The sequence below is a fragment of the Haliotis asinina genome, chromosome 9 (genome assembly GCF_037392515.1).
Source record: "Haliotis asinina isolate JCU_RB_2024 chromosome 9, JCU_Hal_asi_v2, whole genome shotgun sequence".
Lineage (NCBI taxonomy): Eukaryota > Metazoa > Mollusca > Gastropoda > Lepetellida > Haliotidae > Haliotis > Haliotis asinina.
Window position 1 is genome coordinate 61,207,233 of NC_090288.1, and position 26,427 is coordinate 61,233,659.

Genomic DNA, 26,427 nt, shown 5'->3' on the forward strand with positions numbered 1-26,427 from the left:
TAAGGACACGACATGGCAGAGAACATGGTACGGAATAGGTCTGTAAGTAAGTGATATCACAGCTGATTTCACATTCACGACATGGTATATAAACATTGCAATGATCTAGCCTCAAGAGCTGAAATAGGTCTGTATTATGATGTGAGTTATAGATTGTCTTACACATCTTAGAACTTCTGCCTTTTTCTCAACACATTTACCTCAAAGGGCGGACAGTGATGCAAGGGAGGTAACTCTTGGATTTGCAATTCACAGCATAACACAAACTTTCTTCATCATATTTTCAGAATGGATACTTGTATTTAATCACACACAAAATACAGTGTCAGAAGTGTCACTTAACAATTACCACTGAATGGGGCTGACAGTGTGAGGGGATTATCTGAACCTTTTTGATGTGTCGCCGGATTAATGAAGCAAAACTATGTGTAATTAGCTTATCTGTTACTGCTAATTAACGTCCGGATACAGAGAGTGAAGCACCGGATTAATGAATCAGCAGGTAATGAGTTTACATAGTAAACAAGATTGGTTACAGCTAGTTATTGTTCGGATATCGCGGGAATCGGATTATCGGGGTCTGCACTAACACGGCCTGACTGTATATATTTTGCAGTTGATTTTTAACAAAAAAAATATTTCTTAGTGAAAAACAAAATTCTGAGGCAGTATACCAGGCAAGCTTTTCCAGAAAGTGCCACAAAGTGGTTGTAGCTGTCTTTAAGTGTGTGTTAAAGTATTGCACATTCTTCTTAACACTATGATCATGTTTTAGGCCCTACTGAATATTTAACCGTAACAAAGGGATATATTTCTTTTCACTTTGTTTTCACAAACATAAATAGGTTGTTGTTTAATTCCACACTCAGCAATATTCCACTCTTATGTCAGTGGCCTGTAAATAGTTGATTCTGAACCAGACAATCCAGTTATCAACAGCATGAGCTCAGTTGCGATACAATGATATTTGTCAAAGTCAGCAAGCCTAACCACTCAATCCTGTTAGTCGTCTCTTTCAACAAGCATTGGTTCTTAAATGGATCTTCATGGGTCACATTAACGAGAGACACTAGAACTAGATGCATAGAAAAAGATTTTATTGCAAGTGTAAATGATTGACAGTAATAAAACTTGTTTCAAGAGCAACATGAATATTGCGTAGAGACATGATTGGTTATCACATAGATACAAGCATACAACAGTATCACTGTTTGTTACATGATATCGGTTGTTATCACGTTAATAAAAACGTCCAATGATGATATCATTTGTTATCACATGCAGTCACAGATCACAGCAGTGTTATCACAGATCAGTTAGTCCTGAGTGAGACGAAGACATTAAATATACAATCAGACAGTGCTCTTTTGTAAATAATGCATACCACTGAGTACCTATACATATTTCACTACATTGTACAACAGTCTCCAGTGCTGGTTATTGTTCTTGTTTAATAATTGTTCTATCACTACTTGAAACTAGTGTCCCGCAATGACGTGTACAGTAAACTATGTATGCTTAAAATGAACTGGCAGATATTTCAAAGTGTCTTTTAGCCCTGACCACCTGCTCCATATTTCAGTCAAATCCCGTTGAGTTCATTATAACTTTTGTTTATTGTACATGGTGTTAAGATTCACTATAGATTACGCCTTGGGTAAATAAAATGGATATGAGTTATCTCCATTACTTAACAGTAAAATATGGTTGAAATAGTGCAGTGTCTGGCATTAAGTTACTGTCATATGGAATACTGAACGTTATACATTGCTACTGCTCATGTTTCACCTTCAACAGCATCATCAATATTTATCTGTTTGAAGACATCTATTAAAACCTTGAGAAACACTTAGATGCAGATGTAGCTTTTTGAGACAGGTCGGCTGCGTTCATTCATGCATGCACATTGTACATTTTCACCCATTTTCACAAGAGTGTCATGGTCATTTAATAAACTTTCCCTGCATCGCCATTTGAAGCCACCTAAACTGTTATATATATATACATGTTACATCTAATCAATTTCGTAAATGCTGGAATGTCAACTCAATAACACAGATATATCATGTAATGTTCAACAGTGTAGGAAGCTCCTTTAAACAAGAACATTTTGTTCTAACCTTAACTAATTTTAATCATCTTTCTGTCTTGTAAATGCTGCATTCAACAAAATGAATGCTACAGTATTTTACTTTAAAGTGAACGTAGATATGTTGAGACCTTCTACTCTAAACAAACCATTTTCAGAACTCACACATGTGAAAATCACAGATGTGAACCCACGATTTTGACTACACCGCATTATGTGATATATAAAGTGACTGATGGTGTTGTGGACATTTGTTGTGTCTGTTAAACTGATATCCCCAGCTTCTCAGTCCAGCATCTCAACCCTCCTGTGCATCAGGGACAGTTACACAGAGTAACATATATGTACATGGTATTTGTTGTGTGTGGCGTGACATAGCTATGATACATTTGTACAAAGTTCATACTTGTGAGTAGAATTAACAAATGCGTAAAGGCACATATATTGCTGAATCAGCACAAAGACAGATTACCTAATACAAACAATGGAAATAATACTGATGAAGCTGTGCATTTGTTAACTAGAGACTGAGCAGATAGGACTCATTAATACATTATACTACATCGACTGGTCTACAGAAGTCGGTGACCAGTGTCTATCATGTCTAGCAAAGCTTAACATAGAAAATATGGGTACTACATAACAGACATATTTGCAATGCTAACAATGAATATATAATTTACCACAAACAGATTTAACTACATTAGAGGGAATGCCCACAAAGGGTTCACCAGTAATAACTACCATGGCATTAACCCTGGGCTTCAAGTGTTTTATCCACTGAGACACCTCAGGTACCCATGATGCATGTTTTATACAGACCTGGTTCTTATGATGGTTGGTACTGTGAGGTCATTTAGGCCAGCACTTGGTCACTGAATTATTTTGATAACTGGTTGAAACTGAAATCACTGCATCTTTTCAGTACATGTAACATATATGAATATATATACAGTATCTTGTAAATGGTGTAAATCCCGTTCAAAACAACAGTTAATATTACAAGAAGGATGTGTTAAATGGAATGAATGCAGGCACACAAAGTTTTAAGTTACAGCTCATGAAAAAAAACAGGACATAAAACAAGCATCTTGTGTTGACAAAATTATGAAATAACAAAAAATATTAGAAACAGACTTTGTAATCCATTTTTGGTGTGAAATCATTAATGAATATCAAAATTCACCGAAAATGTGAGGTAGTACATTTGGTATTTGATTAATCGTGGACTTATTTTTTATATTGTGCCAACAGAATCAATTTGTTCTTAACTGTCAGTGATAATTTTTGATTATTATTGCAACACTATTGAACTAAAATGATCCATTACATTCAGTTTCTAATTCTGACAACTATCAGAATTTTATTTATAAAAACATTTGTGAGGTTCAGTCTGTACCAAGGAATATACAGATCACATGAAACAGCATAACCAAAACATAAAGGCAGTAAGGTCATAATATCCTAAGAAAAACTTTTCCTACTAATTTATATTTGCAAATCTTGATAAAACCTAACAGCCTCCTTCCATACCGTGTTACTATGGAAACGCAGCATATGTAGAGGAATACTGCAATGTAACCATGAATTGTTATTCTGGAAAACTTGTAAATGTTTGGAGGTTCTATCCAGAAAAACAGGACTTCACTGTAATACATGCTGAGAACATACTACTTGGGTGAGCAGTAGACAACGTTTTATAATGTGACACTGAATGGGACAACACCCCCATGTTTCTGTGCATTCTGTCAGCTAATGTTATGAAAGGAAGAATCATTTACTGACCAAAGGCTTGTATCATATGAAGCCTATATAATATCTCATAGACACTACAGATTTAGTGATTCCCAGTGTCTGCCTCGTTTTTGAGAACACATTATGACAGCCTCTGTTGATGACATCACAATTGGTCATCGTGTCATTTGAACAATAGACTGCCACCTGTGAAATAAGGGTCAACATTCCATACATTCTTTGCTTCATTTTTCCTCTTAAAACGTCTTTGATATATAGAAACAATAATCAGTTTACTTCATAATGCCTGTAGAGGATCATGTTTACAAAGACATGGCATAACAAAAAACATTGTAACAGCTAATCTAAAAGTGTATAATCTAATAAAAATGTAATTAAGATAAAACAACACATGTACTCAATCAACAGTTGTGTAAATTGTCAGCACAGATTTCAGACACATGACTTTAGCATTATAAATAATAAATATATAATACCTCTTTTCAGCATCAACTTGACAATATGTACATTATATGTCTTGGAATAATAATTTAACATGATATGTACATAACGGTTCAGTATTTACTGAAAAAAATTACATAATGTGTCTTCTTGTACTCATTTGACATAGGATAATACTCCAGTATTGAAATAATTACATAATATGTCTTGCAGTATTCATCTGACATAGCAATTACATAATACTGCCTTCCTCTTTCCTTGTATTCTGTCATAAATATGACCTCTGAATTTACTGCAATATTAATTTGAAATGATAATATATTCACATAGTCACAAGATATTTCACAAACATTTTCAACAGTAATGTAACATGCACCACACAATATGCAATCATTCCACAACATGAATCCTTGTGATGCAACTCTCCTTGAAACTGCAACTTGGACATCAGGCAGCTGATCTCATGAGGACTGGACGGAGTAAACACTTTTTGCTGAGAACCAACCAAACGTCCCTAAAAGAATCCCAAAAGGATGCTGCAAATGAGTTATGTGTCCCTGTATCTCAGCAGCTAGATTTAGTTCTGAGGTTAACTCATTAAGTGTGACACAAGCTTGTGGTGCCGGAGTTTGTAGCCTGTTAAACTCCCAGCACTTTAGTCTCTTACAGTAATATGCAGTGTCCATATTGGAAGGAGTTGCCATCATTGTGGTTCTAGCAAGACCATGCTTTAGGATTTCCAGAAAACGTTTGAAAGAGCTTCACTTGTCAGTTGAGGCAAAGAACACTATACCCTTCAGATCCAAGGATATTCAGGATATAGCTAGTTGTCGAGGTGACACAGCACAGTTGACTCAGTCAGTGTATATTCAACACATTGCTAGTCATCAAGCTGGCACAGCAAGGCTACCCCCCTGTTGATCCAGTGACTCTCTGGTTTGTCTGTGGCCAGCTGGATGGTCAATACGTAGTTGGTGGAATGACCGGTAGTTGACAGCACACCACGCCGAGCGCTAGTCTTGTACACTGGAACAAGACACATCACGTCTATTACATCATTTGTAATATCCTTCAATTCAAGTGCCCTGTGTTCCTTGAAACTGATCTGCAAAACCATCTTTGGCTATGAAAGTAAATGTTAGTATGGAAGGTAGGATTGTCATAGTGCTGAGGCAGCTTTGTGGAATGGAGCCATGGTTTTTAGCAATATTCCAGCCAAATCACATCAGTAACACCACATATAAGTTTTCACATACTGCGCCCATGTTGGGAACTGAACCTGTGTATTTGGCGTGACAAGCCAACACTTTGACAACTTGGCTACCCCACTGATCTTTTCCCCAATGGTTTGAATTTTTGTGGCAGATGCATTCTGGGTACAGTGTAAAGGATTGAGTGAGTGAATCTAGTTTCACGCCGCCTTTACCAATATTCCAGCAATATCACGGCAGGGGACACCAGAAAGCGGCTTCACACATTGTACACATGTGGGGCATTGAACCCTTGTGTTTGGTGAGATGAGCAAATGCTTTAACCATTAAAATACCTCACACCATAAATTTACAGTGTGAAGGAATGACCCTACACTGATTCACTGAGTAACTGAGTAACTGACATGGATTGTTGGTTTGATATTCCAAACATATTAAAAGTTATGTTTTGAGAACTAAATACATGTTGACCGAGTATATAACGCCAGGTGAAGTATCACCAGGCCACCACTCACCAGGACAGGAATATGTAAGTCCATCGGCAAACTGGGACTTCTCTCCCGGCTTTAACCAGATCTGAATAACTTGAGGAATCCAACTGTGATGTATAGTACATAAAACATAGATAGTAAAGTAGTGCTGGGACCGGTAACCCAGGTACTGGATATGGATGGGTCATGAGTTGGACACGGATACCTGTCTCAATACCACATCTGTTATGATCATATGGCTGATGTTTTAAACAATGTGACATGTTATTCTTTCATGACTAAAATGTTGTCTTGTCTTTGAAGAATTAGACATAACTTCACTTGAACATAATAGTTCAGTTATTGAAACTTTGACCTGAAGAATTTATTGCCATTTCGTGGAAATTTGGTATCAGAAATTAACATGATAGTACAGCATATAGATACAAAAGTATTTTTGTCATTCCCTAAGACAGGCATTGTTCATTTGTTATATGTTTATTTTAAATTAGTGTACTTATTCTACTGATCCAACAGCAAGTTTATGAAATTTAGAGTAAAATGTAAGCTAAAACAAAACAAAATCCCACCTAACGATCTTCATGTATAAAGTCCACATATATAAAGTCGTGTTAGTTCTATGGTCATGACATCCCCTGATACCACAGTAACCAGGACGTCTCATGACATCCCCTGATACCACAGTAACCAGGACATCTCATGACATCCCCTGATACCACAGTAACCAGGACGTCTCATGACATCCCCTGATACCACAGTAACCAGGACGTCTCATGACATCCCCTGATACCACAGTAACCAGGACGTCTCATGACATCCCCTGATACCACAGTAACCAGGACGTCTCATGACATCCCCTGATACCACAGTAACCAGGACGTCTCATGACATCCCCTGATACCACAGTAACCAGGACATCTCATGACATCCCCTGATACCACAGTAACCAGGAAGTCTCATGACATCCCCTGATACCACAGTAACCAGGACATCTCATGACATCCCCTGATACCACAATAACCAGGACATCTCATGACATCCCCTGATACCACAGTAACCAGGAAGTCTCATGACATCCCCTGATACCACAGTAACCAGGAAGTCTCATGACATCCCCTGATACCACAGTAACCAGGACATCTCATGACATCCCCTGATACCACAGTAACCAGGACATCTCATGACATCCCCTGATACCACAGTAACCAGGACATCTCATGACATCCCCTGATACCACAGTAACCAGGACATCTCATGACATTCCCTGATACCACAGTAACCAGGAAGTTTCATGACATCCCCTGATACCACAGTAACCAGGACATCTCATGACATCCCCTGATACCACAGTAACCAGGACATCTCATGACATCCCCTGATACCACAGTAACCAGGACATCTCATGACATCCCCTGATACCACAGTAACCAGGACATCTCATGACATTCCCTGATACCACAGTAACCAGGAAGTTTCATGACATCCCCTGATACCACAGTAACCAGGACATCTCATGACATCCCCTGATACCACAGTAACCAGGAAGTCTCATGACATTCCCTGATACCACAGTAACCAGGAAGTTTCATGACATTCCCTGATACCACAGTAACCAGGAAGTCTCATGACATCCCCTGATACCACAGTAACCAGGAAGTCTCATGACATCCCCTGATACCACAGTAACCAGGAAGTCTCATGACATCCCCTGATACCACAGTAACCAGGAAGTCTCATGATACCACAGTAGCCAGGAAGTCTCATGACATTCCCTGATACCACAGTAGCCAGGAAGTCTCATGACATTCCCTGATACCACAGTAGCCAGCCAGTCACACAGTGAACAGAGGGATACTATCAGTGTGACATGACTCAAACCTCCCACCTATCTCCTGCACACTGCCCCACTTCTCACTTACAAAAACCAACAGCCAGCCCCTGATGAACTCAAGTTAAAAGGATACAATTGGTGTGGGATCATACAAGATCTTAGGCTGTGACTCTGCTATCACTTGCGTCTGTCGACACCATCGTGCTCCTTCCATGTACAAACCCTTGATGTAGGCACCATTTTTCTGAAACATTCATGCTATGTACACAACAAGCAGTAAATCACTCTGTATGACGAGGTCTGTCATGATTGCACTCATGCCTTGGGTCCACATCTATGCTTTATTGCACTCCATGTATTATAAGGTCTAGTGCTAGTACCAATGAATGTGCACACCTACACATTCCATGGCAACATAACTGTCAAGATATGTAGAATATCTTATTGTATGTTGACCATACTGTTAAGATACATAATTTGTATCATTATGTATCACACTATAACAGATGTATAACATTATAACTATACTAACAGATCACACTGTTTCATTTAACTGTCGCCTGTTGGGAACAGGTCCCAGGCCAGGTGTGTAGAGGTAAACTGACTTTGAAAGGTTTAGGACTACACATGGGCAAAACTGTATTAGCTATAATTTGGCATTGTTGTTTGGATTTGTACTTATTTTATTACTGAATAAAAGAGTGTTGGATCAATTATACTTATTGTGAGTGACTACCCGGATTTTAAAAATATGGTGGGTATCTAAAAATATGGATAAAAACTTGAAATTGGAAATACCCTTTTAGTTTCATGTATGGGTATCATACCCAAAGTCAATTGCTTAGCTGGAGCTCTGAGAATGGATCAGTTTGTCATGCTCAGTCACAATATCAATCACTGGATGGTCAGGTCTAATATTCTTTACAGGCAACATCTGGATTACTGCTGAATACAGACATTAACAAGCTTCTCTTAACACATATTCTCCACTAAGAGATTCCACGGTACTCTCACATCTAACATAGTTCTGTCGGGACTAGAACCCACATCTTTGACTCCATGCTTCAGTCACAGTACTGCATGTCCCAGAAAAGTGATTGAACCCATTCCAAACCTACATTCTCTTTACATGTTCAGAATATGTCTTACAGGTTTGGCTCGGATGAGATTCTCATGAGTGGTGACTTCAAACTCAAATCCCAGATGGTCGATGGGTATCTTGTAGCGTCGAGCGTAGTTTTGCAGCACCCCGGTGAGGAAGGATTGAGTGAAGTAGAACCCTGAGATCCAGAACACAGTGGGAATGCCACTGAATATCCAGTCCTGGAACACATGGTCATGTATTGTAAACCACAAGTTACTGTGTTCTTTAATCTGATTGGTTGTAAAACATGATCAAATGGTATTAGATTCCCGGAAACTGCAAGACTATTCACCGCGTATTGACACGTAAACAATTGTTTTGTTGTGTCATCAACAGTGGTGACGTCATTCAAATTATATTGTGACGTAAAGTTAGAATGACGTCACAAATGAGCAACTCCAGATGCTACCATGGGAACCGGCTAAAACGGCCAGCTGATGACACTTCACTGCTGTACCCCTACTCGATGTAAAGGAGTGCAGACAGTAAAACCCCTTTGGTTTACTTTTTTGTTTACAATGTCGATAAACATCATGTGTTGGCCAATTTCCGGGTGTTATTGGGTATTTGAAGCACGGTAATATTTCATTTGAAACCTCCGGCTCACCCCGTCGGCTCCAAATGCATTCCCATGCTTCAAATACTCAATAACACCCGGAAATTGGCCAACACATGATGTTTATCTCCTAATAAGAGCAGGCTTGTTCATATGATTCAGTACAAGCAGCACGGGGGACTGAAACAGGGTATGCATAAAGATACACAATCTCATCATAGAGATCACTACATGTGGATCCACATGCACAAAGACATCTTAGTGTTATGATAATCATAAGTCTATGTTACAGCTGACATGACAACTGTGATGTGTACCTTGACACAATAACTGTCATAACTTGACACACCATGATTTACCTTAAAGAACTGTAGCCTAGCCAGAAGATCTGTGATGTAGCTCCCTAGGGGCTTCAGTGAAGGGTAGGACTTGGCGGCCCACATGCCGGGTACCTTTCCTACCATCATGCTATCAAACACATCCTCCAGCTCGGCAGACATGACCACCATCCCCTTGATGGCCTTGCGGATGTCTTGCAAACTCTGACGCACCACTCTGATGAGGCGGTTGAAGCGGATCAGCTCCTGCACCAGTACTGTGTTCATGGACTCCTCATAGCGCACAGGGTACTTGTTCTAGAACATGGGAAACTCTTTACACTGTCTTTCAAAGACAAGTCAGTCATTGTCATACTTACTGAGGTTGATGTAAAAGATGTTTCAGGAAAGGTTAGATTGGTGAGGGTGCCACCCACCCCACGCAATTCCCAGTAGCACTTACCACAATACACAAAGAACAGAAGCATTATCAACAACAGAAAATATGTAAAGATGTTGTTTTTTTTCATAGGAAACAAGTCAAAATTGAAACAACTGACAAAATGGCCACACTGGCCCTAGTCAAAATGGCCACACAAAAAGTTCAAAATGGCCATACATTATTTTATTATTTTTCAATACTCATGACATTGTGTTATTTGATATGAAAATGTGAAAACCACAAAAGAAGTTATATCACTCAAAACCTGGTGTCTATTATTGAAGCATGGTTACACAATGCCATTTTAGAAAGTTGTCAAACGTATCATGTGTTATATTTTGGAAGAGACGTTCACCCTTCTCGAGATCAGCTCACAGAAGGGGAAATCTCTACTGATGGAGTCTAGTGGCTGCACCTATGTCCAAAAGGTATTTCCCCTGTTCTCAAATATATTAAATACTCAGATACATGTATATCATCTAGCAAATAATGGTAATTCATTGTAGGTCTACATTACTGTATATATACTCTCTAATGTAATGTTGTATATGTAATACAAACATTATAATGTATTATGTAATATTTATTAAGTTTATTTTAGTCTTCAAGAGATCAGTAAATGAAACTACTAAATCAAGAACACCTGCAAAGTCAGTATGTCAACCTGTATACACACCTGCACATCGGTTATTATTACCTTTATACACACCTGCACATTGGATATTATAACCTGTATACACACCTGCACATTGGGTATCATAACCTGTATACACACCTGCACATAGGATATTATAACCTGTATACATACCTGCACATTGGGTATTATAACCTGTATACACCCTGCGAATTGGGTATTATGACCTGTATACAGCCTGCGAATTGGGTATTATGACCTTTATACAAATCTGCACATCGGTTATTATAACCTTTATACACACCTGCACATTGGGTATTATAACCTGTATACACACCTGCACATAGGATATTATAACCTGTATACACACCTGCACATTGGGTATTATAACCTGTATACACCCTGCGAATTGGGTATTATGACCTGTATACAGCCTGCGAATTGGGTATTATGACCTTTATACAAATCTGCACATCGGTTATTATAACCTTTATACACACCTGCACATCGGTTATTATAACCTTTATACACACCTGCACATTGGGTATCATAACCTTTATACGCACCTGCACATCCTCCAGGTTGAAGTCAGGGGGTATCTTAGACAGGATGTCACTGGCAAGGTCCTCAATGATCTCCTGGGCTGACTTACCTCCCCCTGATGTCTGGCAAACATGAACATTATTACATCAGTAACAATGAACAAAAGAACTTTACAGTGCACCCTCAATACCTGTAATTACACTGGGTGACTGTTTCTTTAAGTCTCCTTGAGGATTAGATTATTATATTTACAACCACTATGTTGGACAAATCAACAATTCAGCCTAAATAACTTGACCTGGGTGAAGTGAAGAACGTTCAGGAAGAAGCTATATTTCTTATCAGAACTGGACACAGACAAAGGCATTGGCTCATACATTGTTTTCCTCTGTAGGGAAATACCTATCAGCAACTGAAGATCAGTTTCAGTCCACAATCTCAGTGTTTGTGACATACATAAAGAACTTCTTATCTCGGTATCTGTGAATGGTCACATATATGGAACTGTCAAGGTATTTCCCTAGGTGCCAGTGTTACTGTTGTTTGGACAACTCCGGTGTCCCTCTGTTGTTCAGTGTTTCTACAGCAAGTGCTTGACAGAGTGGTTAGTATTAGTAGAGCTGAACACATGCGACAATGCGGAATATGAAACAATAACAGTTGTTAGAAGATCAGGAAACAACACGAAGAGTTAGACACACAGGCATTGCTGCACTGTTGAGAAAAAGAGTTAAATACAAACTAATGGGTTGATACTAAGATGAAAAGTGAGTGAGTGAATTGAGTTTGAACACCACTTTGAACAGTGAGATGAAGAGAGTTTCTATCTAACATCAGCTATACCTCATCCTGACATCAGCCAACAAATGATAAAACACAGCTGTTATAACCACACCTGAAGCCATCTTGATTACATGTATGTGCACACATTTATACACAATAATAACAGCTTGTTTATTTCACTAAGGCAAATAATATGTCCTAATACTGATTGGTAATTACCTTCATGTGAAGAAACTGTCACACAAGTAGTTAATAAGAAATGACTTTCAGTAAACATAGATAAAATGCAAAATTTCTATACTGCCCTAAATGATTTAGAAACTGAAACACTCTATGGCACCTATAGTTCTTGTCAGGAACACGGTGAGCTCTTAAGGTGTCAGTATAATTTGAAATGTCTTTTTATATGCTTACTTGTCTTGGGAGAGTGAGGAGAATCCCCTCAAACATCTGATGTGTTTCGTGTTGATCTTTGGAGATGTCTGCATTTTCATGTAGGCCAAACACCTGCAAACAAGGTAGACCACATAAATTGAAATTCTCTGGACATAACAGGAACTTTTCCATTATCGGTGCTGACTAAATAATTAAATCTTTAAACTAATGGTTTGAAATTAATCATAACTAACCATTAGAAGAGACTATGTACATGAACATTGTTAGGGGAATTGTAGATGTTTGCAGTATGACAGTGAGAAAAGACTAATCTTATGAGCTACGAAAGCTGTGATGTGTATACCGGTACGTCATAACAACGTAACGTTTTCAAGTCAAGAATAGTCATGAATATCCAAGGGTTAATCTCAACAATTTGTAACAACTCTTTATGTCTATAGATCACTCATATATCTTTATTCTATGTTTAAGTAGTGAACTTTTTTTGCAGGAGGTGGAAGGTTTCAACAAAGTCAATAACAAATACAGACTATTATAGGGCTGGTTATCATTTACCACAAAGAAAGCGAGTGAGTGAGTTTAGTTTTACACCAACTAAGCAATATTCCAGTTATATGGCAGCAGTCTGGAAATAATTTATTCTAGACCAGACAATCCAGTGGTCAACAGCATGAGCATCAATCTGCCCTCAAAGAAATAACAATGACAGACATTTTCACATGATCATACCTAATTGACTAAGCCAGCAAACCTGACCAGTAGAGTCCTTTCTTACTAGAAAATGTTACTGTAGACATATTCCAACCTAGGTCCAAACATAAAACAGGGAAAATGACCCAACTGACCTCTGGGTGAGGGATGAGGGGCAGGCTCCGGATATACTCCACATAGCTCTCATAGCTGCCCTTGGGGGGAGCATAGTACAGGTCGCTAGAGGAGAAGCAGTAGCTGTCATCATCGATGACTTCACTGCAGTAGAATATTTTCAGGATACTGATGATGAGACGTCGGTCCTGGTCATCAGTGACACGCCCACCGTAGTTGCACTCCCCTGTCAAGTAGGTGAGGGCCTCGAGGGGGGGCTCCTGGTAGTCGCTGATAAACATCTTCAACAGATAAACATAAACTACTCATCTTTGTTGTGGTTTGATTTATGTTTTGCAGTGGCCAGAGTTTGTGTCCAGGGTTATGATTACAGAATGTCATTTAGAAAGTGGTCAGAAGTAACGTATGTTATATCAGGATTTACACTTTCTTAGTAAAGTACAAATTCTAGTAGTTTTTGGGTCGAGTCGTATCCATGATTTGAACCAACAGCCTTATCACCAGCATGCAAAGTCAGCTGCCCTGTTCTTATACATGTACAAAAGGTCGGACAACTAGTAGTCTAGATTGTGTATTTTGTGGAAGTTGTGGTGGCTGAGCAGGTTAGGCAGCAGAGTTTGTGTGCTGGTGATTAGCTGCCTGATGTTATGACTCCATCTAGTGCCCTCAAATTTCTGAGTTTCTCACCTGAAATATGTCTTACTGACCATGTTCAACACTGTGACTTACCTCTAGCTGTCTCACAGAGATACGGAGATCTGATTCGTTAAACTCGTATGGGATGTTCCAGCCAAGGGGTCCAAACTTCCGTCTCTCCTGAACCAAGGCATGGAAGAAACACAGCCCAAAGAGCAGCTTCTCAAAAACCTTCAAGGAGAAAAAGCACCTCAGATGTTCTTCAAATATCTCCCTACAGTATGTATGTGTAAACGTGTAAAGTATAGGGTGTCACATCCTGTGGATGTAAACCTTCCCAGGATCAAAGTAAACTATACGATATCATGTCTCCAAGCAAAGGATGCTGTAAATTTTTTTTTATAGATGTTAGATGATTAGAGATCACCTAGGTATCACAAAGCCATCAAACCATCAAGCCATCAGTTTGCTTTGATAGGGAACACAGATAAGTGGGTTCCCACAGTTAATAAAATGTTCTGCAGTTGTCTTACCTTTGGCTTGTTGCAGCTCTTGAAGAAACCAGGATCTGAGATGGGGTCATTGAGGTATGATCTCAGGAGATTAGCTCTCATTCCTTTGGGAGGTTCATTGGTCATCTTGACCCCATTCTGCAACACAGACACTGGGAAGGCTGGAGAGGGGTAGCTGGTCAGCCAGAGTCGGAACGTTGGTTTTGTTCTGCTGGGGTCGGTGATTACCTAAAATAGTAAAAGTGTCAGAAAGATGCACAACCATATGCTAATATATTCCCTGATATACACTCCTAACAAACACTCCCAGATATTCTCATTACCACTTAATTGTTATACTCCCAAACTCTTGATGATATACTCATACCCCACGATACAATAACAAACACTCTCGTATATACATGTACACACATATACTCCCTGATGTATACTCACTGTCTCACAGATCCTCTCGAGCTCCCCAAGCCAGGAGGCTGCCAAGTGACAGTTCTGCAGCACAACCCATGTCCCTGCTTCTACTGCCTGTAACACACATACACACATTGCACCCACACTGGGAACTGTCATCATTGGCTTTCCGTGTGACACGCAAAGGTTTTTACTACAACCTCGGCAACAAACACTGAGAAAAAGTTGATCACATGGAAAATTACACAGCAATGAAATGCCCTGTCAAGATCCACTTGACAAGCTCCTCTAAACAAATTATATATTTCAGTGTTATGCTATTTTGGCACTAGACATTTCATTTTACATTGGATGGTTAATACAATAATAAATTCACCTTCTAAAGTATTGCTACTAATAAGGTACAAAGGAATTCAAACTGTACTCAGCTGTCACAGTGACCAAATCTCTGTCGGCCCAATATTTGTCATGCAGAAACTTACATTATTTTGTTCCTATTATCAAGTGTTTTTGTCAGTCAGTTATATAAAAATAACATTTACAAAATATGCATAGGGCCATTTGAAAATTTCTGAAAGCTGAAAAATAATATAGCTGTCCACTCGCATGTTTGCAGTGACCTCTAACACTGTAAGATATGAAATCTGTCCCCAGACAAATATAGAGTTGCCTCAGTACCTCACTGATCATCTTCTCAGCAATAGGACCTTGACCTTGGCCCAGGGATATCGTGGCTAGGCCTTTGTTGCCAGATCCTGCAAGCAAACCATACCGGCAACATGGTGAGACAACATGATTGTTCAAGGAAATCATTCTAAAACATTTTGATCATTAGATCATGAGATCACTGACTTCAGTCAAAGCAGAGAAGACATTTATCCAAACATGATTTAGAAAATTGCTTGCTGTGAACATAATTATATATGGATATTATTATGATATTTCAAGACTAGTAATTCATTTTGCAATTAGGGATATCAAAGCATATTTCATAAACCAACACATGAAATTCATCAGGCCTTATCTGACAAGAAATATCATCAATAGTTTCACTGAGTAAAATAATCTTAAGAAAAGAACTACTTTCAGTCAGATTCAATCAAATAGTTTTATATTATAATTAAAGCACTTGTCTTGTTAGCTAACATGCTTATCTCAAGTGAACACCTTGTGCATGGTAACAGAGATGTATCCCTTTGAAGGCTGTAACATTCTCTTCCCACAGAGGTTACTCCTGTCATATCTTCCCATGTAACTCGCAACAGGAATTATCTCCCTTGTTACTATCCAATCAGAACACGCATTAAATAGACTTAGCTCCAATATGGCGGTCCCCATAGAGTTGGTTCATCAACGTGCGAAGGAAAGATTTGGTATTTCATGTTTAACTGAAAATCAGAAACTGGCAATAGAGAGTGCAGGGATCATTTATCGCCATGATATGTTTGTAGAAACAACAACTGGTAGTGGCATTGAAGTTTTCCCGATGCATTCAGAAATTACTGAGATCTTGTGAATGATCACTCTTGAAACAACGTCTTTGATTGCACAACTGAATCTGAACGCCTCCAATCACGAGTCTTGAACACTTGCACCATGAAAGGGCCGTATTAGAAGAGGGGTTAGCTAGGAAGATATGACAGGAGTAACCTCTGTTGGAAGAGAATAGGCTGTTAGTACTGTGTATATATTACATCTATACTTTGTATCTATCAATGCGGCTGAGTATTCTGGAATAACATAAAAAAGCTGAGAGGTTTTTACACTGGTTAGATAAGACTTACACTAACTTAGATAAGGCTAAGCATACATGATACTAGGCCTAAAGAACAACATATACAGGATGATGTTTATCTGTGCATGGCAGCACAGTTTTCAACAGAATTTGTAACAGTTTCCATTTTCCTCCAACTTACACACCAGGATATCTCAACCCATAACAACTGACCAAAATAACTTCATAATTATACGTCGGTAATACATTGCTGAAAAGAAAAGTGTTGACTATATATGCTGGAATGAACTGAATGAAGTCTGAGTGACAAGGTACACAGGGGAGTATAGAGACAACACACAGGTAATGGGATTTAGTACAAGCAGACTGCATACAGGTAGGAATATTACTGGCTGTCAGGTAAACTAGTTCTCATGTATATTGGTTCTCAGGTTAACTGGTTCTCATGTACATTGGTTATCAGATAAACTGGTTCTCATGTATATTGGTTCTCATGTATATTGGTTCTCAGGTAAACTGGTTCTCAGGTAAGCTAGTTCTCATGTATATTGGTTCTCAGGTAAACTGGTTCTCATGTATATTGGTTCTCAGGTAAACTGGTTCTCAGGTAAACTAAGACAGGAACTGAAAGTAAACGCTTTATTGAGAATGTGCTTATTTATTACATCTTCAAAAGCAAACATGGTTGCATTTTCATAATTAATTTAGCAATAACAGTGGTAAGTGTTCCTGTTTTGTCATGAAAACCTTTAATTGAATTTATAAAAAAGGCATTTTAGAGCATAAAATCAGTAATACAAGTAGGTAGGACCACTAAGACAAAAACAGACATTTTCTACATAAGAAAAGGGAATACAGATGAAAGAAATGGGTAAGATGAGACTTGCTGAGATGAATCTGACAGTTGTGGACATGTTGTCATGCAAAATGGATATCCATCTATACATGGTAACAGTAATATTCTTGTTGATACTACTAATTGTTGTGTCAATATTGATACTATAGTTCTCAGGAATCATCAGTGCTTAAATACCCCATTTACTAGTAACTTTTGACATGAAAACAACTTGACAATATTTACCAATAAACTAATGAAATGGCTAACCAAAGAACAAAGGACCAGTTGTGTGGGAAGCACCATCATGCAAACATGCTGTTATATAGAGAATGAAATATGAAATAAAGCTTTTTATAAATATTTTGTGTAAACTTAAATTATAGCTAATTGGTTTAATAGAACAAAAATTTCTAAATATAAGGAATTTTCTTATGGTTCTGGGTGAATGACAAGTTTTCTCAATTGTGATCATAAGATGTCAATGTACTTGTTTTCCTAAGAAATGTTTTCATTATATTTGAACAGGCAAAATAATTTTCATTTTATTAGATATGAAAAGGTTTCAGTTTGACCTTTCTTGATGACAAATACAAAATTTAGTTAAAACTTCACTGACTGCACCAAAAACAAAACAAAGAGAAACAACAGAAAAAGATTAAAAAAAGTGAAAAATATTAAAAGAACTGGAATCCTGACACCACATATTAGACACAGACCAGAACATGGCAAGGAAGGATGTTTAGGAAAAAGTATGTCTACAATATGTAGTGTTCCTGGAAATATTTCTCCTGAACATACTGGAGTATGAATCTTCCGCTGAAATTCTCCCAATCACCGACATTTTGCGCCTATATTCATCAGCCTTTGCTTGAACTGGGCCACTTGGCCCCCGGCTACTTGTCGACGGAACTATTCCTGATAGACGCAGGCAAAGAATAATGTTAAAGATTAAAAACACTGAAACAAGCATCACCCAGTTAGTTCAAAAGGATACCTTGATCATTGTTAATAGCATGTTAAATTCAAAATTTGCAGGATTTTCATTCATGGAGGGATGAAAGTCACACATGGACACAATCATCACTCTGAGATTAAAGAAGTTATTACCTGCACCTGTTACCTTATTAGTGCACAAAACCAATAAAAATTATGATCAACAAAATTTGTGAGTCACATCTCCAAAATTTAAGAATTAATGAACTTTCAACATAGATATTGTCAGCTACACTGTGTTTTTCTAATCACTAATTCACTTAGTTTGAAACAATATACTTAAACCTTGAATGTGAAAGTTGTTGCTCATTTTCCATCAGTAGATATCTCAACAATGAAACTGTCTTTATGACATCACCATCAATTCTCATGATATCACCAGACACTGGTGAACTTTGCATACATCAGTCTAAATGCTAATGTGACAACTGAAATCTCCATATATATATATTCTTTCCTAGTACTGGTTTGAGTGCTCTATGATCAAACTTTGAGCAGGCAAAGATTGAAGGCCTTTCTAGATCTGCAAAGAATTTATAAACGCATTGTTGTCAAAATTTAATAATGCTGAAAACTGCTTTTCTCGAAGTTTTAATGCTATTAATTAGTTAATATTTGTAATGCCTAAAACCGTATAAGAAACACATCTATAATGTATGAAAGTGTAAGGAATGAAGGTGAAATCCACACAGCAAGCAGCCACTGATGAACAAGTTCTAATTCAGCCAGAGCAATCCATGACAACACTACTTGACAAAAACTACACAATTAGAAAGCTGTGAGAGATATGGTATGGGGCAGTCTCACTGAAATCAGATCCTAGTGATCACTAAATATTAAACAAGGATCAAAGGACATCAACTCTAAGGTTGCAAACAATTGACGTCTAATCCAAATAGAGCATTGCCTATCAGATTTGGAAATTGACAATAGTTTCCAAGGGGCAGTCAGAAAGGCATGTATACAATGGATTCTGTAAAAATTGACATCTGTCTGATGCTAAACATTTACCCTCGCAGACACTTTTGAGAGTACCTTCCAGAGACTCCTCTGAGAGTACCTTCCAGAGACTCCTGACAATACCATCCAGAGATTCCTCTGAGAATACCTTCCAGAGACTCCTGACAGTTCCCTCCAGAATGTACTCTGAGAGTACCTTTCAGAGTGTCCTCTGAGAGTACCTTGAGGGACTCCTCTGAGAGTACCTTCCAGAGTGTCCTCTGAGAGTACCTTGCCCTGAGAGTACCTTCCAGAGACTCCTCTGAGAGTACCTTCCAGAGACTCCTTTGAGAGAACCTTCCATGCGCAACCTTAACCTTTTGCTGCATATCCTATCAGCTTAACTTCCTTCAAACATGTTCCTTAAATGCTCAAGTGTTGTTCTAGAGAGTACTTATATACAGTCCACAGCTAAATTCTGTAACACAAAATATTACTGTCATGAAGATATAGCTGTTCATAATATTTTTGGGAGTGTACCGTTTATTGCCAGTCACCTACTGACTATGCTAGAGCAGTTTCACAGCACACCACACAGAGATATTTCATGGGTATCATGGAGAACTCGTACCCTTTTCCTCAGCAAAGCGATACAGTCCAGCCATGGGATCTGCGCCAGGGGAGAGGACAAAGATCAGCGGGGAGAAGTAGTTGGAGTCCGCATAGCAGAGAGACAGGTCGAAGGTCGGGGGCTCTATGTACATCGCACCCATCCGCTCCTGGATGTATGTCTGGACAGCTGGCACAATCTGAGGTCATATGTCAAACCATGAGGAGGAAGTGGAGAAGGAAGGAGGAAGTGGGCAAGAGGTAAAGGAAGAGCAAAAAAGGAGAACGATTTAGAGAGAAAGATGATTGACAAAATGAGGGGAAAAGGTCATAAGATAGGTAAGGAAATGTAAGAGAAATTAACAGAGCAAAGGAAAAGGGTTGAATGTGGGGTAGATGACAGTAAAGAAGATACAGGAGGTATAATGGAAGAAAGGAGACACATGAGAAGAAAGAGGACACTTAGCTTTTCAATCAGTAAACAGATGAGGAGAATTTAGCTTGACTAATGTGTCAATTATGAGTACAATGTAGAACATAATTAAACTGGGTGCATGAAATATTTAAAGACTGTTCCTATCGTCTGGGAAGTAGAACACAATTGAACTTACTTTGTCAGGTCGCAGACAGCGGAGAGCAATGAGTTCTTGCAGTCGTGAGAGATTATCTCCCCATGGCTGTGGAAGCTGCTCTGTGTGGGGTGTGGTTGAGTCATAGACACACTTCCATTCTGAGATCTGGTGAACACATCACAACTGAACAGTTACCAGCAGATTACTCTTCTGACAGTTCACATCAAGTTTCAAGAATTTTTTGATGAATTGTAAGAATATAGTATCTAGTTCTGTTTTAATGCTAAGGAACTGCATCCCACCATATACCATTCTTCATAATGGGTTTGGAAATACATAAAGACAAATTCAGAAGCTAAAAATGATATGAACTAACATTCTTCTGGAAATGATCCATGAATCCTTGGAAGGCTGGTAGATACGAACATCTAACAATCTCAGACCATGACTTCTCTGGTAACCACTCATGGGCAGGGTTTGGGAATGGGTTCTCCAGCGCCACGCCTCCAGTCAACAGGAAGCGCCATTCCTGGTCATCCACAAGACCTCTGTACAAGGAAGCATAACACACTGAAGCACATGTAGTGAATGTCCAATAGACAAACAAACTGTTCCAGAAACCACCAGTTTATATTTTGTGAATCCAAAGTTGAAACAATATGTTTTTTCTTGCTATGGATAAACAGGTTTGTCTCATTTGTTTTCTAACAGACAATATGGAGAGTGGCACCAACCTCCCTTTCTCCAGCCCGATGCAAAGGAGAAAGGAGAAGAGCAACTTGTCCTTCTCAAACAAAGAGCGGCAGACATTCTTGTAAATGCTGTAGGTGAAGTGGTCATTCAGGTTGTAGATCCTCACATTCAGCTGCTCAGAGGGCTCACTGTTCATGATGGACTGAAATATTGAGAGTTTGGAAACATTTATCATCCACAAATACACGAATTCACTCATTCTACAATTTATGTGCATTGAGGGAATGTAAACAATGTGAACGTTGTCATGTTTCTATCAGAACGGCCTGGACTACATCTGGGTTGGAGAGCACATAGTGGAGTACAGCAAGGAGAAGTTCTACATCACAACCTGCATCAGGAACCCACACTAGAAATGATGTTAGCCAAATGAAGTAACTGAAAACCAAGAAATGGGGAGCTACAGAGTAGTATACTGTATGACAACTGACATGCATAGTGACATCGGTTACCAACAGGACAGACGAGAATGGCATAGTGATGTCAGTACAATGTGACCTCTTGCAAATATGTACTACTGTACAAAATGAAACCGGTTTTGGTTTGAAGCCATTGAAATAACAAAATGACCACTATTTTGTCAATTTAATGCATGTGAGACATATAGGTAAGAAATAAAATACTAACTTAATCTTATTACATACAAACTATACAAAACTTGTAACACTCATTTCTTATTATTCATACGTAAGGAGACCTCATGTAATACTCTCTATACCTGCAGGTTGGATGTTACCTGTAGATAGGACATTACCTGAAATTGCATGTTACCTGAAGAAGAACATTACCTGTTGAGTGCATGTTACCTATAGATTGCATGTTACCTGAAGACAGAGCATTATCTGTAAAGTGCGTGTTACCTGTAGATTGCTAGTTATCTGTAAACAGAGCATTACCTGTAGATATAGGTTGATGAACCAGGTGAGGGAGTACTGATACATGGGGTCAATGTTGGCCAGGTCAGAGATGGTGAAGAACAGCATGCTGCCATGTTTAGCCACCTGTAACAAAGTAGACACACGAACTACAAACATGATCTTTTTATCTTAGTACTGACAAGTGTGGCCACTCAAATCACAAATGTAATGTTTTTGTCTTCCTGTCCATAGATAGGACTGTGAAATTTACATCCGATTGTAGATAAGGCTTGTTGGCTTTGCAGGAATTATCATTCAAGGTGTTAGATGGGTATAATATGAACCTAACATACTCACTGGCTTGTAGCCGTTTCTGACTTGGTCGATCTCCGCCTCAGTCTGAGAAGCAATCTGCTGTTTCTCTGAAATCTCTTCAGACAAAACCTTGCTTGATGACAATATTTCTATGGCTGTCTCGTCTTCAAGAATGTTTCCCTTAAAGATATAATGTGCCATGTGCATATCAGTTTAAGACACAGACTGAAGTCCACATCAGTTATAAAGACATATAGATTTGACTAGACACAATCATTGATCAAATCAACTGTAACTAACTGAAGCTGGAGATGTTAACAAGACCTCCAAAATCTGGGATGTTGATCAGACCTGCCAGATCTACTGAGCTGGGATGTTGATCAGACCTGCTAGATCTACTGACCTGGGATGTTGATCAGACCTGCCAGATCTACTGAGCTGGGATTTTGATCAGACCTGCTAGATCTACTTACCTGGGATGTTGACAAGACCTCCAGGATCTTGTCCTCAATCTCCTTCAGCTGGCGTTTGTTCTTGGCACTCTCCACAATCAGCTGGTTCTTTGTCTCCTCCAACTCCGGCTTCTCCTTGGCAGCCACAATCCCCAGCAGCTGGTCCTCCAGACCCAGAGGGGTGATCATGAAGTTCAAGAGAGTTACCTGCAGTTGGAGTAACTAGATGAACCTATGTGTGTACGATAAGGACTGAGCATCTCTAGCTTCTACTGTCACTCTGTGTTTGCTGATTAAACATTGACCGATACAAGTATTATGATTTCCTGCCTGGGATTGATAAAAATACAGGATCAGCCAGGGAGGGCAGTATTCCAGAAAGGGTTGGGCCATAGAGAATGCAATATGATTCAGGGACTGTGAAGTAGGCTACTGTGAAGGTGAAATTTTACACGCTTGTTCCAAAGTATGAGTCTATGTACTCCATTACTAACAGAACAAAATAAAAAGACTTCAACATCGTAGTGTACGTATCCTATCTAGATGGTTTCTGTTCTCTGACCTTCACAGACACCTCAGGCAGGTAGTGTGGGTTCCTGATGCAGGTTGTGATGTAGAACTTGAAGTCCTTGCTGTACTCCACTATGTGCTCTCCAATCCGGATGTAGTCCAGGCCGTTCTGATAGAAAAGTGGGAAAAATCTTTGTCATTACCTGTCATTGCTAACATTTATAACAGACGGTATTAAATATTTCAAGACATTATCTTGACTGATTATGGTTTCTATTTTCCATCTAAACATGGGAAATCAATTTTTAAGTAAACTTACCAGCGTTACCCCTTGTCAAAAATAAAACTGGTACAGATCTGGAGAGAGGAAAACTACTAAATAGGATACTTTATTATCCTGTAAATATTTATACCATGCAAGATCAGGAATAGCCTTACAGACAAAATACAGTTATAGTTATGAATCAATTTAAATTTGTATATGAGTACAAAATACACCAAAAATATCTTTTGTCTTAGCATCATCTAATTTATTATCATCTCTATCTATAATAGAAGAAGGATCTACCACAGCAAACAAATTGTCTGTATTTCAAAATTTACAAACATACATATCAGAGGGACACACACTGGAGATAAACCTGCATATCCTTAGTATGCAGACACTCTCTGGAAATAAACATGTACATCCTACAGACACACACTGGAGAAAAACGTTCATTTACTACAGGCTCACACCTCAGATAAACATGTATATCCTACATACCAGCACCTCAGATAAACATTCATATTCTGCAGACACACACTGAAGATAAACATTCATATTCTACAGACACAAACTGAAGATAAACATTCATAGTCTACAGACACAAACTGAAGATAAACATTCATATTCTACAGACACACACTGAGGATAAACATTCATGCTTTACAGACACACACTGGAGATAAACATTCATATCCTATAGGCACACATTGGAGACAACATGCATATAATACAGGCACAAACAGGAGATAAAAATGCATTACCCTCGAACACACACTGGTGATAAACATGCTTTCTCTACAAACACTAACTGGAGATAAATATGCATAAATCACAGACACGTTGAATATACACACACCTATCCTACACGTACTGGAGCTAAACATGCATGTCTCATAGAAAAACACTGGTGATATGGATTATAATGTACACCACAGACAGACACTAGTGTTATACATGCAAAGGCAGAAGGAACAATTTACTTACATCCTTGAAAGTAGCAGGAAATAAGAAATGAGATATATAAAACATATTGTAGTCTTTCCTGCAATCCAATTGGTTAATTACCCAAAGTACCCATGTACATGTGTTACATCTGATGATTATCAAGCAACACTGTCAACAGTGATCCTACATGTCTAGAATAGGTGAATGAGTGAAGTCGTTTTCACACTGCTGTCAGATCTGTTCCTCTGTTCACATCTGTTAGGGAATGTCTTCAGTTATGGTGTGATTACCATGGTAATAAATTATCATGTGCCAAATGGACTGAGTTCAATTACCAATCATTGTAAACCAAAAGTTACTGTGTTCTGTAATCTGATTGGTTGAAAAACATGATTAAATGGTATTAGATTCCCGGAAACTGAAAGACTATTCACCGCGTATTGACACCTAAACAATTGTTTTGTTGTGTCATCAACAGTGGTGACGTCATTCAAATCATATTGTGACGTAAAGTTAGAATGACGTCACAAATGAGCAACTCCAGATGCTACCATGAGAACCAGCTGAAACGGCCAGCTGATGACACTTCACTGCTGTGTCCGTATTCGATGTAAACGAGTGCAGACACTAAAACTCCTTTGGTTTACTTTTGTGTTTACAATGTCGATAAACATCATGTGTTGGCCAATTTCCGGGTGTTATTGAGTATTTGAAGCACGGGAATATTTCATTTGAAACCTCCGGCTGACGCCGCCGGTTCCAAATGCATTCCCGTGCTTCAAATACTCAATAACACCCGGAAATTGGCCAACACATAATGTTTATCTCCTAACTGATATTCTCCTGACCTGTTTAAATGTCTGTTTCAGTAGGATAGGTTCCAGGATAGGGTCCAGCTCCTCCCCAATGTTCTCCAGGAGACACGGGTTGCCAAACTGTAGAACAAATCATACACAGATGTCAACACACTTCATACATCATACCTCTTAAATCTAAAACACTGCATTCAAATGGCATTCAGTTACATCACAGTTAGTGAAAACAAGTAATATACAGCGCAACCCATACAACCTCTGTAAAACAATTTAGTTTTGCATGGCCCAAATAATTAATTATGGATTTGTATGTATGTATTTCTGATGTCTAAACGTTTGATGACTTCACATCTCTCCACTCAAGAGACTTCAGTACTCAGTGCCTGAATCATAATAAGGAGCCATTTGGCTCCCTGGGAAAATATTGGATGTGGAGATGTGCTGGGCCAGAGTTCCAGGAGTCCTACCTGAAGACAGTTCTCTAATCCTCGGGTGTAGTTGGGGTCTGACAGTTTCACAACCTCCAGCTTGTTGGCCTTCTCCATGTTCTTGATCCACTTATTGGCCTGACCTTGAGGGTCAATCATCAGTGGCCATCGGTTGGCTGACGTCACGATGATTGCATTGTCCACAGAGTAGCTGCAGGGAGACATGAGAGGTAACTAAACAACTGGCAGAGATACACAAGCTGGGCCAGTTTGTGTCACTTTGTGGTTAGGATATTTCAAGCAAATTGTTGGTAAATCATGAGCCTTTGGTGACAGAACAGTATAAAAATTATTTAAATCACTGCACTGTCTGGTCCAGAATCG

General features: G+C 38.8%; 1 protein-coding gene across 1 annotated transcript in view; it reads right to left on the minus strand.

Moving 5' to 3' along the window:
• Positions 1–1,082: 1,082 nt before the first annotated feature.
• The window catches only part of LOC137297115 (dynein axonemal heavy chain 3-like), an 83,268-nt gene continuing 57,923 nt past the window's right edge, over positions 1,083–26,427 (minus strand). The window contains exons 57-79 of the mRNA XM_067829109.1: positions 26,083–26,254; positions 25,649–25,735; positions 23,640–23,756; positions 23,099–23,284; positions 22,668–22,805; positions 22,350–22,454; positions 21,435–21,595; positions 21,077–21,248; positions 20,740–20,865; positions 20,151–20,328; positions 18,386–18,502; positions 15,693–15,769; positions 15,042–15,128; positions 14,628–14,834; positions 14,188–14,325; positions 13,479–13,739; positions 12,652–12,744; positions 11,478–11,576; positions 9,878–10,153; positions 8,968–9,141; positions 7,952–8,062; positions 6,012–6,072; positions 1,083–5,311 (exon numbers count right to left, since the gene is read on the minus strand). Coding sequence (XP_067685210.1) covers positions 5,166–5,311; positions 6,012–6,072; positions 7,952–8,062; positions 8,968–9,141; positions 9,878–10,153; positions 11,478–11,576; positions 12,652–12,744; positions 13,479–13,739; positions 14,188–14,325; positions 14,628–14,834; positions 15,042–15,128; positions 15,693–15,769; positions 18,386–18,502; positions 20,151–20,328; positions 20,740–20,865; positions 21,077–21,248; positions 21,435–21,595; positions 22,350–22,454; positions 22,668–22,805; positions 23,099–23,284; positions 23,640–23,756; positions 25,649–25,735; positions 26,083–26,254 — 3,289 coding nt within the window. The 3' untranslated portion in view covers positions 1,083–5,165. The remainder of the gene's footprint in view (positions 5,312–6,011; positions 6,073–7,951; positions 8,063–8,967; positions 9,142–9,877; positions 10,154–11,477; positions 11,577–12,651; positions 12,745–13,478; positions 13,740–14,187; positions 14,326–14,627; positions 14,835–15,041; positions 15,129–15,692; positions 15,770–18,385; positions 18,503–20,150; positions 20,329–20,739; positions 20,866–21,076; positions 21,249–21,434; positions 21,596–22,349; positions 22,455–22,667; positions 22,806–23,098; positions 23,285–23,639; positions 23,757–25,648; positions 25,736–26,082; positions 26,255–26,427) is intronic.